At 28.9% G+C, this 14056-nt stretch overlaps 4 protein-coding genes across 8 annotated transcripts; 1 reads left to right on the plus strand and 3 right to left on the minus strand.

Annotated features, from left to right (window-relative positions):
• Nucleotides 1–1012: 1012 nt before the first annotated feature.
• Nucleotides 1013–3646, minus strand: LOC126921992 (mediator of RNA polymerase II transcription subunit 6). 3 transcript variants are annotated; one of them, XM_050734127.1, is made up of 5 exons: nucleotides 3368–3646; nucleotides 1944–2103; nucleotides 1705–1879; nucleotides 1389–1635; nucleotides 1013–1314 (listed from the first exon to the last, which is right to left on the minus strand). In XM_050734127.1, the coding sequence occupies exons 2-5, from the start codon at nucleotides 2036–2038 to the stop codon at nucleotides 1235–1237; spliced, it is 597 nt and encodes a 198-aa protein (XP_050590084.1). In that variant the 5' UTR covers nucleotides 2039–2103; nucleotides 3368–3646; the 3' UTR covers nucleotides 1013–1234. The 3 variants fall into 3 exon arrangements, with proteins under 3 accessions (XP_050590084.1, XP_050590083.1, XP_050590082.1); XM_050734126.1 differs by having other exon boundaries at nucleotides 3351–3646; XM_050734125.1 differs by lacking the exon at nucleotides 3368–3646 and adding an exon at nucleotides 2213–2557.
• On the plus strand, nucleotides 2864–7443 carry LOC126921995 (N-alpha-acetyltransferase 80). Of its 2 annotated transcripts, XM_050734131.1 has the most exons (5): nucleotides 2864–2993; nucleotides 3069–3300; nucleotides 3930–4049; nucleotides 4117–4250; nucleotides 4334–7443. In XM_050734131.1, the coding sequence occupies exons 3-5, from the start codon at nucleotides 3937–3939 to the stop codon at nucleotides 4681–4683; spliced, it is 597 nt and encodes a 198-aa protein (XP_050590088.1). In that variant the 5' UTR covers nucleotides 2864–2993; nucleotides 3069–3300; nucleotides 3930–3936; the 3' UTR covers nucleotides 4684–7443. The 2 variants fall into 2 exon arrangements, with proteins under 2 accessions (XP_050590088.1, XP_050590089.1); XM_050734132.1 differs by lacking the exon at nucleotides 2864–2993 and having other exon boundaries at nucleotides 3056–3248.
• LOC126921994 (flavin reductase (NADPH)) lies at nucleotides 4669–6332 on the minus strand. The gene is made up of 5 exons (XM_050734130.1): nucleotides 6113–6332; nucleotides 5638–5802; nucleotides 5468–5557; nucleotides 5255–5386; nucleotides 4669–5163 (listed from the first exon to the last, which is right to left on the minus strand). Exons 1-5 carry the CDS (start codon nucleotides 6183–6185, stop codon nucleotides 5018–5020), a joined length of 606 nt encoding a protein of 201 aa, XP_050590087.1. The 5' UTR covers nucleotides 6186–6332; the 3' UTR covers nucleotides 4669–5017.
• On the minus strand, nucleotides 6841–13920 carry LOC126921952 (proteasome activator complex subunit 4-like). Of its 2 annotated transcripts, XM_050734043.1 has the most exons (14): nucleotides 13786–13920; nucleotides 13243–13523; nucleotides 12983–13123; nucleotides 12720–12891; nucleotides 12266–12658; nucleotides 12045–12193; nucleotides 11642–11964; nucleotides 10589–11561; nucleotides 10235–10505; nucleotides 9776–10156; nucleotides 9142–9702; nucleotides 7517–9070; nucleotides 7215–7442; nucleotides 6841–7143 (listed from the first exon to the last, which is right to left on the minus strand). In XM_050734043.1, the coding sequence occupies exons 2-14, from the start codon at nucleotides 13452–13454 to the stop codon at nucleotides 7003–7005; spliced, it is 5499 nt and encodes a 1832-aa protein (XP_050590000.1). In that variant the 5' UTR covers nucleotides 13455–13523; nucleotides 13786–13920; the 3' UTR covers nucleotides 6841–7002. The 2 variants fall into 2 exon arrangements, with proteins under 2 accessions (XP_050590000.1, XP_050590001.1); XM_050734044.1 differs by lacking the exon at nucleotides 13786–13920 and having other exon boundaries at nucleotides 12983–13164; nucleotides 13243–13386.
• Between the last annotated feature and the right edge of the window lie 136 nt (nucleotides 13921–14056).

The following is a 14056-nucleotide window of genomic DNA, read 5'->3' on the forward strand; positions in this document are numbered from 1 at the left end:
ATAAGCGCGGAAATAAATGCCGTAAAGCACTGCAATCAGTATGATGATTCCAGCAATTAAAACTGTCATACAAATTTTTTTTCGAATTTTTCCCAAGGTACGCAGACACAATGCTTGACCATCTGACATTGTACTCTTTCTCGATACATCAGTTGCTTCTTTATTTGTATCTTCTGTTATATTCACTTCGCGCTTTATTGTATATGACATATTTGGCGATTCTTGCATATATCTTGTTTGCCATCCATTTGATATTGAAGATGTTTTGTACTGAGAAAAAAAATCATACTATTCGTCTAAGATACACGAGCGTAAATCACAAATTAAATATTTTCATTGATATTTAGTTACTTGAGTATCATAAAATTTACGCATTTGTCGACGAACTAACTGAATTACTTTGCACTTTTCGTGTTTCAAATTTTTTATAAATTCATCTTTGTCAGAATCATAGGTACCCTGTCCGAAAAATTTTTCATCTACGTATTTCTCAGGACACGTATTTCCATCACATATCATTTTTTACCTTACGTGCCATTCTTCTTCGTAATAGAAAATTACAAATGAAACTCTAAAAAATAGTTGAAACACTAGTATATTTTATTAATATCACTTTGAGATCCTAAAATATTTTCATAACCATTTCTTTAACTGAAAATTTAACGTAATGCATCATATTAAATCGATTATACAAATTAATATGAAAGTTTGTAACAAAATACTTCTCAATTTCATTCAATAGTTATAACAACACAATGTAATTTTATAGATCAGATCAATTGCTACATCAAGATATTTTTGGTTAATGCAAGCATATAAACATCAAGGATTTTTCCGTCATCCATCATCCAAGAAAGAAACAATTAAATGTCCAGATTCTACCTTTTGTCGTAAATTGAATAAAAAAGGGAAGATTAAAAAGAAAGAGACTCCACGGATGAAAATAAATGTAGAAGAAGAAATGGATAATCCAGATTGTCCATGGTGCAGGAAAAAATAAAATACTACAAAGTGACAAATATTTTCTATTTTTTATTTTTAATTTCGTACAAATTCAGTAGTTTGCCAAAATATATTCGCATGTACACCAGTTCATCACTCTTCTTACTTAATGAAAAAGATATAATTAATAATGCTAAATACCTATTTCATAAAATAAAAATTGAGATAAAATACAATATATACATAGAACATTATTGGTCTTATATTCTCATTAAACCATTATAAACCCTTATTAATTAACTTTTGGTTTCTTTTCTGGTGGTGGTTTCATGTCCTTCTTTTCTGTTTTCACTTCTTGTTTAATTTCCATTGCTAAAAGATTAACAAATTAATTTTACTTTGATGCTTAAAATACTTCAAAAGAAACTACCAAAATAAGTATTTACAAGGTTCTATAGCTTGGTGCACTGGCTTTGGAACAGGCAATGGGAATTTCCGCGTAAGTTCAGCAAGTAACATATCCACCCTTTGTCGCTGAAATAAAGAACTTGGTTCTTCACGAACAGGTGTTTCTTTCTTTGCTGCCATAGCTTTCCCATTTTTGAAATCCCAGTAGTAGCCCTTACTAGGATGATATCTTGAACATGAACTAGCTTCTTCAAAAGCAGATTGTAAGTGATGTACTGTAGATAACTATAAAACAAAGTTCCATAAATTAACAATACGTCTTGATAATACTTATTTTTAACCAATTTTAAGTACCAATCTGGAGCTCACAACCGATGCCAAATCAGGAGCTTGGTACACAACACCTGCAATGATATAATAGTCTGCAAGTGGTGCTGCTAAAGTAGGAGTATGGCGGTGTTGCTTCCTGATCACATATAAAATAGGTGCTTGAACATGTAAAAGAATATATTCAAGGCCAGTCATATTTCTAAAAATAAATATTTAATTATTGATATTTTACATTTAAACATGCTTTTACTCATATTACTTACTGTAACTGATCGGGACTTAAACGCTGCATTTTGACAATTTCATTATTACATGTTCTGTCATAAAATGGATTACTCCTTTCAGAAAAGTAATCCATTATATTGTTTGGATTTAATACAGGAATCCATGCACTATCATGCCAAGAAAGTCCCAAAGGATTTTCTATTAATTGTATGAAATAAAAACTATGAGGTTAGGAAGAACTTAAACAAGTTTATTATATTAACTATTAATTTATGTATTAATAAACTTTATTTCCGTATGTTATTACCTATTACAGCAGGTCTTGCAGACAACATTTTTATGTTATGAATTATATGTTTGTTAATTATTTAAAATAGTTGTTTCATACACACAACGGATATAATGTACTATTGCTTGTACGTCTCGTTTCCGTTAATGGAGTTTATGTGCAATATTATTACTTGTAATTCTAAATATTTCTAAATAATCTGTATGAATACCATTATTTATTTGACTTAAATACTAAAAATAAGATATTAGAAACACAGGAATGATACAAGTAAACAATTAACGAGATCAACAATGGTTCTCAAATCTCATTAATCCTTAGATTTAAAATTCAAAATAATGACAAGTAAAAAATGAGAAATACACACATAGTGATTTCCATAAACACTTATTTTATTTCTTTTCGTAAGTGATAAATGCAAAAGAATTACTTTTTCTGTAATTCCTTAAAATCGTATCATTCAGAAACAATTATTGACCATCACTGTCGAAATAAAGAATGCAGGACATTGTTCACATATATATGTAGAACAGAGGCTATTTAAAAAAATGGGTCAAATGCAAAAAAGGACTCGCGTTCGAAAGAGAATGGGTCATGGACATGTCCCAGTGAGATACTTTATACAGAGAAATAAAATAAATAAGCAAAATAAATAAAGTAAAAAAACAAATGAAAAATGAAATTGTTCTTATCTAACATTCCAATAATGTATCACATTACAATTTACAAAATAAAAAATAGACTACAAAACTTTTTATAAAAAAATAAAACATGTAGTTGGAAATTTAAAATAGTACAGGTATTTCCCAGATATTTTATGTATAGTATAAAATTCCTTTCTATTAAGATTAACAAATGAAAATATGATTATTAGATAAAAGACATATTAGTGGAAGAATGACTTGAAATGAGGTGATGTACTCTATAATACCACTGGGTGCTACGAAAATTTTATATAACAGTGGGGATATGTTCAACAGAAGTATCATTCTTGGCTCAAGATGATATTAATCTCAAAGCTATTTCCACACGGGATACATATAGGTGAAGCACAGTGACCTTTAAACTTGTGTGTCAAGTTCTCATCATCCAGTTAGAAAAATACGGTAAGGACATCTGCACCAAGCTATTTATTATACTTGTTCGCATATGTTACCTTCTATTTTTCGATACCTGTCAATCACAGGTTGTTGCACGCTTTTCCCTCTAAAGGAGTCAATCAGTCAGATAGATCCCAATCTCCGACCATCCGTCCGTTTTACTCGAACAAATTTTGTCTCATATATTAATATGAAATATGTATTATTTAACCTTCCTAGTTGCTTAATGGATTCTTCTTCGATATCTTCACGTCATAATTTATATAAAAATAGAACAATAATTCTTATTGTAACGTTACTTCTTCTATAATATGAAGAAATTTTATCTTTGATATTTTATGACAAGTTATTTTTAATTCCTTTTCCCGAAAATATGAAAATTATTGTCCTGATTATAGCTATAAAAATAGATACTTTACGTAATATTATCGCGAAATCTATTTCTGTATGCTTTTCATTACCATTATCTTATGACAATCTTTTAATTTTTTTAATTCCTTTTAATATTTCTATTAATAACTGTTATCACAAAAATAATGCAAAACTTCTACTATTCTACTTTTTGAAATATTTCGAACCTAAGAAAGTTAAATTAAATTGCACAAAAATTATGTTATCATAATTCGTTATTACAGAAAAGATATGACTGCTATTGAAAAGGAATATAGAATAGTACCACTTCATAAAAGACCAGATCTAATTCCAGACTGTTGTACATTACTGAATTCTGAATGGCCAAGAAGTGAAACTGCACGGTATATCATAATACTTAATTTAAACAAAGTCCTATTTAACAATTAAATGAACTTCAATGTAAAATAGGTTAAAATTTCTGAATGTATCATGCGATGAATTTCCCATATGTCTTATACTAATAGACAAAGAGGACAGAGTCCTTGGTCATTGTAAAATATCTTTAATACCTCGATTACGTCATAGTTGTTTTATACAATCAGGTAAGTATAATTAATTTAACAAAGAGAAAAATATGAAAGTGTACAAACAAGAACCAAATTTAATTTTCTATTTCATGTCTTAGTGATAATTGACTACCAGCGTAGATCTCAGGGTTTAGGATCTAGACTACTACGTGGAGCTGAGGAACATGTAGCAAAGAAAGGAATTAAAAATGTATATTTAATAACTAAAGGCCAAGAACTTTTTTACCTAAAAAATGGATATAAAACCTGTGATCCATTTAAAGCATCAGGCATCAATGATGTTGTATATTCTAGTGCAGCATTTACTAAAGCAAAGCTTAAAGAGAAAAGTACACAATATTGTGGTCCACCACCACCTCCAATGCCAAACTTTCAGATGCCAAAGTTCTATGATTTAGGTATTTTAACACAAAGAACACATATGGTAAAAAGATTATCATCACAGTAACAGTTTTATTTTTTTCAAGATTCTTTTATATTCTACAAATGTATATTATTTATTTATTTATCTAAAAAATTATTTTTTTAATTGCTTTTAAATACAGAAACACTTCTCATGCACACATCCTCATATTTTACAAGAAATTATAACCATTCCAATAGATATTTAAAATCACAAATATTTTTCAATAGCTGCATACTTTCAATGTAATACATTTTGTACAAATTAGAAGGTGCCTTTTCATATTATCTATTTATTTTTTTATATGACTAAAAGCTGAAAATATTCTCCAAAATATTTTTTAATTCCGACCACATTACAAAATGTACTTCTTGTTATATTATGCAATATTAGCAATACCACAAACTTTTTGATAATGTTCTGGTTGTTGAAGACTTTCAATAAGAAAATCTCCTAAATCATGTATGGAAATATTTCGACCAGGAGACTCATCATGTTTTACTACATATTTTGATCTTTGTACATCTGCAAATAGACAAAATATATATACAAATGATTGTCTGTAATTGTGAAATATATATAAATAATTTCTTTAAAATTACAAATAATGACATACTTGTAAAATGGGGTGGTAATATTGCAATCCATTTTAATTTACTTTCTTTAAGAAGGTCGAACATTCGCTGGTGATCTGCATTTACATCTTTAAATATATTAGGCACTGCTTCAGGTTTGTAAAACAAAAATGCTGCAAGAAACAAAATATTAATTAACAATACATGAAAATTATCAATATGTGTTGTAAGTAAGAAGATTAGGCAAAATTTACCAGATAAACAAACAGATACTATTTCTACATTGTGCACTTTCATGGCATCTATTATATTTTTCATACCATTGGACAATACTGTAGTTGGACCTAAATGAAAATTTGCAATGGATATTAAACTCATATTGTAGGCTGAAAAATTAATATTTCATATAAAATTGAATATTTACCTAAATCATTCCGTGTGCCAAGCACAACAACCACTGCGTCCCTATTAGATATTGCATTTGAAACTTGTTCTGCATTGGTAACATCTCCAACAACTATTTCAATTTTATCTTTTAAATTTGTTGGTACTTTGCTTTCATCTCTTACAAATGCTCTTATATTTAATCCTAAATTTTTTAAGATAATCAAAATAAAATTAGTTTTGCGCATAACTTGCATTTTTCAAATATTATATGCTTGTACTTTGTGTAAGATTTTTACAAAAATCTTTCTGGCTATTTTATATTTTTTATTAAAGTCATCATATAATAGAACGAGAGTATAAACAAAACCAAATACAGTGATTGATCATAACGACATTACCTGTCTATAAAATATTTTATATCTTTATTACATTTTCGATAATTAAAATCTTTTTCTAATATATATAAAAGAATAGATTACAAAGTTAAATGGTAAATAGTAGATAAGACTTACCCTTATTTACAGCGCTATTTAAAGCACATAGTCCGGTATTTCCTGTAGCTCCAAATATCACTATTCGATTCATGGCGATACAACTGCTATCAGATAGCTACTGAAAATTCGTTATCCACTTCAAGTACTTAGAAGCGATTGTCTAATCAGAAATGCTATGTCATGTCTAGAAAAAATTTATAATTGCAATTTCAAGAAAGTTGCAAACAAAAATATGACGTATATTTTTTCTGATTTATCTATTACGTATAAATGAATCGAATTAAAAGAATAAGTTACTAGATTTCTAAATGAGTTTTATTGTATCATATATACATACTCGAATTTTCCATAAAGCCTCAAGCCTATTTTAGTAGTTTAACCTATTCTCTAGAAAAACTTTATATTTAGCATAAATATTTTTTAGACTTAAGGAACATATAATCATTATTACATGATATAACATTTATTCTTTTGTTTCATATATATATAAAAATAAAAATATTAATTAAGGTATAAACATAAAATAGTTCACAAATATTTAATTTGAGAGGTAGTCAGTAATAATTTCAAGAAGTTAAACTTTTTAAATTATAGTGGCATTTACCATTTATTGCATGAAACTTCGTAAATTATCATTTATTTAATATCTAGCTTAATTAAAATATTCAAATTTGTTGTTTTAGCAGAAACATGTATACCTTATGTATAATAATTCATATTAAAGCTGTATTGACATTTAGACAGTCTTAAATAAACAAATATAGCTTTTTTTGTATATTTTATATTATATCTTGTATATTTTCACAGCGAAATACCAATACATTTTTTTGTTAAATATCATGTACACGACTTTTATTTAATTATTACTAAAAAATTCTTTACTATATAATAAAAATGTTAATTTTCTGTTAGGCATAATAGGATGGTGGCATTATTAAATCTTGCAATATGGATAATTGTTCCTCTGTGAAATGTTGCATATACTCCTGCACACCCCTCCAGCCATTATGAGTTCTTTTAAAATCATCCAAAGTCTCTTTAATTGTCATCTGTAATTCAGAGGAATTTTATTATTTAATGAATTATTGTATCATGTTTCAAATTTATTTTGGATACTAACTGGTATAGGTTGTGGATCATTCATATGAGCACGAAGATGTTCAAAAATTGGAGGAACATATTTTGGTATATCATATGGATGAGCTTGTACAAATGCACACATTCCTATTATAGCTGCATGACGAATACGTAAAGCATCAGCTTTTAGATTCTTTTTTGTTTCTTCCTTATTACTATTCATAGCTTCTTTTTCACATAATTTAATGTTTGCTTTTTTCTTAAATTCATCCTGAAAAATTAGAAAAAATCTATAAAAATAACTACTGGTAATAATTATCATAAAAATATTTCAAATGTATTTACCAATAAAGATTCTAATTCGGGTATAAACATACAATGCACTAATCCGCTAAGTAATTCACCAGCAGTTTTTCTTACTTCAACTCGTTCATCTTCTAATAAACGTAAAACTATATCTTTAATGGAATTAACCCATGATGGATTACTTAAAAATGTACACATGTTGTAAAGTACCCAAGCTTGAAGGAATTCCAAACAAGCAGATCTTGTCCACCAAGATACATGCTTGGACATTTTCTCTACTGCTTCTAAAGCTACTGGCATATTACATGGCAATGTGAATGCTTGTGCATATATTGTTAAAGCAGATGTACACGACTGTTTCAATTCTATGTCTATTTCGCAATTTTCCATTTGATAGATGATCGGAAATATTTGATACAATTCTGGCGGTAAACCATACCATGGACGATTCATATCTACAATCCATTTACAAATTGTCTTAAGTAATCGAATCGCTCTTTCTTTCTCTTCTTCATTTATTCCTATTTCTTTTAGATCGTTCGATTTAACAATAGATACATGTGCAGGCAGATTTTTTACATCATTGTTGAATTTCGTTGCATTTTCATCTACAAGAGGTTGTAATTTTGGCATTATTTTATTTAAGAAATCTTGTAATTGCGGTACCGACTGATTGTTTGAAGTTCTTAAACTTGTGAACACCGTTACTAAAACAGAACTTAACCGTTCTCTCACGTTTTCAAATGGATTTGCTAATAATCTATCTTCTACCCGTTTCAACAAACGTTGTAGTAATTCCAAAACCCGCCATAGTTGTTCAGTAAGGGTTGTTTGTAAAATAAGCAATCGTCCCGATTCAATAAAAGACGATTCTGATTCACTAACAAAAACTTCTTCCATCAAATGCTCCAGTAACCAATGTTGTCTATTTGGATCTCTACATTGTTGAGCTGTGGAAAAACAAGTGACCCAGTCCTCAAGAGTTTCTGGTGTCATATTAATTAAGGCAAGTTTTATGACTGGTAATAAAGAATCCCACATTTCACAAACCATATTAAATGGCCAATGTTTTGAACCCTTAATGATTCCCGCAATAATCTCGGCTGCACACCTTTGACTACTTTCTTGTTTATCCTTTACTAACTCATGTAAATGTGGCAAAAAATTTTTTAGGAATACTATTCCATGATTACGAAAAAGGGCTTTAAAAAGACGATATTTATAATAACTGAATTTGTCATTGTCCTTTTTTGTTTCAAGACTATAAAATTTTATGAGTTTTTTGATATTTTGCAAATCGTTAAAAAAGAGATCAATTTCTTTTTCATGATCTGTTAATTTTCGTACATTTGGATCTAGACATGGTTGTTGAGGTGTCGGCGCATACATTTCAATTTTTTTTGGCCATATGTAATATCCTAGATATGTCTTATGAATAAATCTGGGTTCATCCCATTGCTCAGCAGTCAAGGGCCGAGTTTCGAAATTATATTGAAGCCAAACATTATCTGGTCTTTGCCTTCCTTCGAAGTTCACAGATTGATTTTCTGACGATTCATTTTGTTCTGGCGATGTTGGTGGATCAATAGTTATCTTGAAATTAAAAAATTTGTGTTTAAGTTATACCAAAATTATTTGCAAAATAAATTTTTTCAGTACTTTACCTTTGGATGTTCTCTTTTTTGTTGTTGCAGCATACATATAACTATACGAAGAGCAATATTTCTTTCACTTAATGAATCGTGTATTAATGCTCCTACAAAGTAACGAACTACTTTTGGTGGATAAATTTGTTCTGGGTGAATTAAATGTCGAATAAAGTCTATTGCCATTAAACGATGTCGCCAATGTAAATTTTTTTCCAAAAGGGCATTTAAGAGATCATTTATTAAATCATTATAAGATGCCAAATTACTTTCATTAAATGCTTGTGCAATTTTTGAACCTTCCACAATTTCATCCTCTGTGGGCTGAGATAAAGTAGGTTGAGGATTAGTCTTCCATAAAGCTGTTGCAATTTCCAAACATGTATTCGGTATTTCAAACGTAATAGCGATCGTTGTAAATTGTTTACATATATATTTCACAACATCTTCTTTCAAACGAATTATAGATAATTTCTCACATGGTTTAGAAAGTACCAAAGTTGTCCATAAATCTCTCAATTTATTCCAATCATGTTCGATAACTGTTTCTTGAGAATCAATTAAAATATTCAGAGCTCCCTATGTAAGATAAAATGAAGTATTAAAAAAAATTGTATTAAACGTTGTTTGTCATGATTGTTGTCGTTTTTACCTTATACGCATCAGGATCTGCTTCCGGATCCGCCCTCAATATATCAAGTAATTTTGGAATAATGATTCTAGATGACAACGTCAAATGATGGAAAGCCCGAAAGAGGACGCGTTGAGCTTGACATCGCACGTTAGAGTACCTACTAGTAGCCAATCTAAATAATTTTAACATTATTTTTTTATGAGCTTCAGTTGAATTAAAAAATTGTAAATATAAACGAGTTTTGTGTTGAATTTCTGCACATAGCAATACAAAGGATCCCATTATTCCCTTTTTTCTTACTAACACATCCTTCATCATTCTGTGTGCTCTTTTTATATTTCTATAATTTACAATATTACTTGAAATAGATGCAGGTCCTAATAAGAGATAGCCCCAAATCTAGAATAAAAGAATTTTATAGTGTGTTTAATATTCTTTATTAACTTATTATTCTAAATAGTATATTTAAACAGATACCTTTATCAAAACAAATAAACTTTTTGTATCACCCTCTGTATTTTCAAGAATTATACCTTGCAATTTACTCATAAGTGTTCCAATGTAACGTTTAACGTTACTACCATTAGGCATTAATATTTCATGTTTCATACCAAGTGTTGGCCTGAAAGGTTGCCATTTTAAAGACGATTTCACTAAATCTATTGGTTTTCCTTCATATATAGGTAAAACAGATTCACAACCTTCAATAATGGTGCTTATAATATTTAAGCTATTCAGTAACTCTTCTCTAAAATCATATAATAATTTTATTTCACCTATTCTTAATGAATATTATCATTAAATATTATATAGAAGTGATCAATAGTTAACCTCCTTAATGTGACCAAGCGTTTACAATATGTCTTTAATTTACTTGTTTCAGGAATAAGATATCTTAAAAATATTCGATTTATTGCAGCCATTTCTTTCTTATCAGGAATGTACCATTTGACATCTAAGCTATCAATATCCAGAACTTGACCCCAGTACTTTATTTCATCGGTAGATGTAAAGTGATATGGTACCATAGTTGATAATGAATGAAGGACTGATCTTAATAATATACAAGCTAAATTGTTTCCTTCTCTAGAATTTAAAATCACTACACGGTCAAGAACTGTTGTGAGTGTATCCATATAAGGTAGTAAATTGTTCCCTGTTGTAGTAACAGTTGCAGATAAAAGCAACATTGCATATAAAAGACGATCATCCACATGTTCTTCCTTAATAATATCATTACTTTCGTCCGTGATATCTAAGATAGTTTGTGAAAGTACAGGCAATAATGTTCTCAAAGTTTCCTTGCCATTAACTTGGGCAAATACTCGACACAAACCAGCTGCCAACTGCCCAGCAACTTTAATTTCGAGTGTACGTTCAGTTATAAATGTGCATAATTTATCTAAAGCCTTTTTAAATATTGCATCATTAATATACATTAGCAGAATCATGCACACATTATACAGAACGGTTTCTGTGACCTTTTCTAATTTACTTTTCTCGCCACCAGCAGAATTTTCTAATCTAACCAATTCTAGAGAACTGTGATGTATGAAAGAAAATATCTTGTCCAAAAATTGTAAAACAAAATCTTCAAATCCAGACGCTGTTTCATAATCTAATTTATCTTCTTCATTTATTGTTGTGATTGGTTTAGAAGTATCCACAATAGGTATGAAACAGGCATAAACTGAGATAAGACGGAAAGCTAAAAAGCACTTTTCTGGATTATTTGGATCAATGCTAGATAGAAGCAGAGAAAGTAATGGTAAAATATGTCTTGGTCCTTCTGGGTATGTATAATCTGCAAAAGAAATTTATAATTCATAAAAATGTAAAATAGTAAATCATGTCAAAAAATAGCCAGGAAAGCATAATCCACACCTGTATTTACATTTTTAGACCCTTCTGCCATTGGCCTAGCTATAGCTTCCATACAATTCAATGTAGCAATAAATTTATATGATTCTACTGTAAGAGAATCCAATGTAGAAGACACTCTATCCAAAACATATGGGATAACCAAATTGGGCCTCATAGTAGCAAGATATTGTAAAGCTTGTGACGCATGATTAACACTTAATTTATTAAACATTGATGCCATAGTTACTGGTAACATACTTTTAACAAATGCATCAACATGACTATCAGTTAATTTATACTCTTCGGGAATGGGTGTTTCCCAAGTTGGCTCAGCATACCTTTCTCTATAATATAAATAAGACATACATTATAAATTTATAAATACTTATAAAAATTAATTATAAAACTTGTTATTGATTCTCACTTGTGCAAACGCGAAATAAAATAAAATGAAAGCTTCATAAGAATCTCTTTTAATATATTCAACCAGTAACCATTATTAGCAGGATGAAAATATGTTTCTATCATTTTCAAAAACTTATCAAGATATGTTTGAGCACTTGAACCATTTCCCTAAAAACATTATACAATATATGAAATGATATTTTATTTAAATATACTCTTTAATTTTCAATAAAATTTTACCAGAACTGCTACTATCCATATTGTTATACAATTTGCATCTATTTCATGATTTCTTTGTATTTTATTATATGATACTGGTAATTTTAAGCACCGTATAAATCTAGTGAACATCAATGGTATATAAGGTTCCCAATTAATGTATCCAATGTTATAATTAGCTACTGCTGCCATTAAATCCATCATTTTATTTTCCCATGCTGGTGCATTGTAACATATTTCCCATAATTTCATAAATTCTTCAAACCATAGTTGATATCCAATTGAATGGTATTTTGGAGGCAATTGTACTGGTAAAAACCACCGTAATAGTTGCATACTATCAGACATTGTTATGACATCAGGGAGGCATAAAGTTGGTCTTAATTCATCTAATATCTCCTGTGTTGCGCTTAACTATTATAAAGGATTAATTTTCATTGTTTTGTTAATTTACTTAAGAAAAATAATCACTTACAGGAAAATAAACTTTTGCATATACAATAAGTGATTCTGTTGTATTCTCATAAAGATGACAGATATTGTACATTTCAGGACGATTTTCTTTTGCTTTTATTATACGAAGAATCATATTATAAAGAGGTCGCCATGGCAGTTCCATTTCATCAGGAGATATAAATTTCTTCTTTCTGTAAATATATATTAAAACATGTGAAATTCATTTCCTATAACAAATGATAATCCTATATAATGTTATGAATAAAAGTTAAATCATCTTACTTTAATAACATTAGTAATGCAACAAGACACTGAAATGTAGAAGCTGTAGGTATTTCTGAAACTGTAACCAGTTCATATAATAACTTTATAAGCAAGATATGATCTTCTTTGCTGAAGTTAAATCCATACATGTTTATGTAACTAGAAAAAATATTCATGAATCCAGATTACAAATATATTTTCTAAAATAAGCAGTATAATTAAAATGTAATTATTGCCTTTCTTTCAAATAATGTAATAATATAAATGAATATACTCACTGGCCTAATTTATTAACCCATACATAGCAGCCTGGCCATATTTCATTAAACATAACAGCACGTCCTAAATTTGCTTTAATTTCGGCTAATAAAGCCTGCGCTTCTGTCTCTATTTCATCTACATAAGGCAACAACTTATTGTATATAAATTTCTGAGATTGAACATCTTCTATACTTTTGTAAATAGAAATATCTGTGAGATTCTTGTTCATTGTCACTTAAACTGTCTTGCTATTACGAACACAAGAAGCACAAATAGATGCAGCCTACGAAAGAGCGCACTGTACAATGCAAAATCATGTATATTATTAAGTCAGTAACAACTTGCTTATTCTGCTTCGATTTTATTGAGTCATGTTTTGCATTTTAGGATGCCATATTTGATGAATAAAAAGAAGCATGAATTACTATAAATCTAGAGAAACATCAGCCTTCTTATTCAATATATCGATATTCAATATGCTTATTAATATTATCGATAACAAATTCGATTTTTCATTTTGAATACTTTTCGTAATATCTCATTTATAATTAAATAATTACCTTTTTTTATGCTTTCCCAACAAAAGAATATAAGAAAGTTAAATCAGGAATGATTGATAAACGGTAAGTGGTAAAAGTACATTTAAGTATGCTTTGAATATGAAAAACTGAAACTAAGAGAAATTTAAATACACATCTACTATATATAGCTTATTAGCATACGTATAATGTAAACATATATTATCCTATATGTACTACATGTACTCTTTATACTTTATCTTAAGCCTTAGACCGTATATGGTCTAACCTTTTTTCATATGTGTATACTTGA

Source organism: Bombus affinis, chromosome 11, assembly GCF_024516045.1.
Source record: "Bombus affinis isolate iyBomAffi1 chromosome 11, iyBomAffi1.2, whole genome shotgun sequence".
NCBI lineage: Eukaryota > Metazoa > Arthropoda > Insecta > Hymenoptera > Apidae > Bombus > Bombus affinis.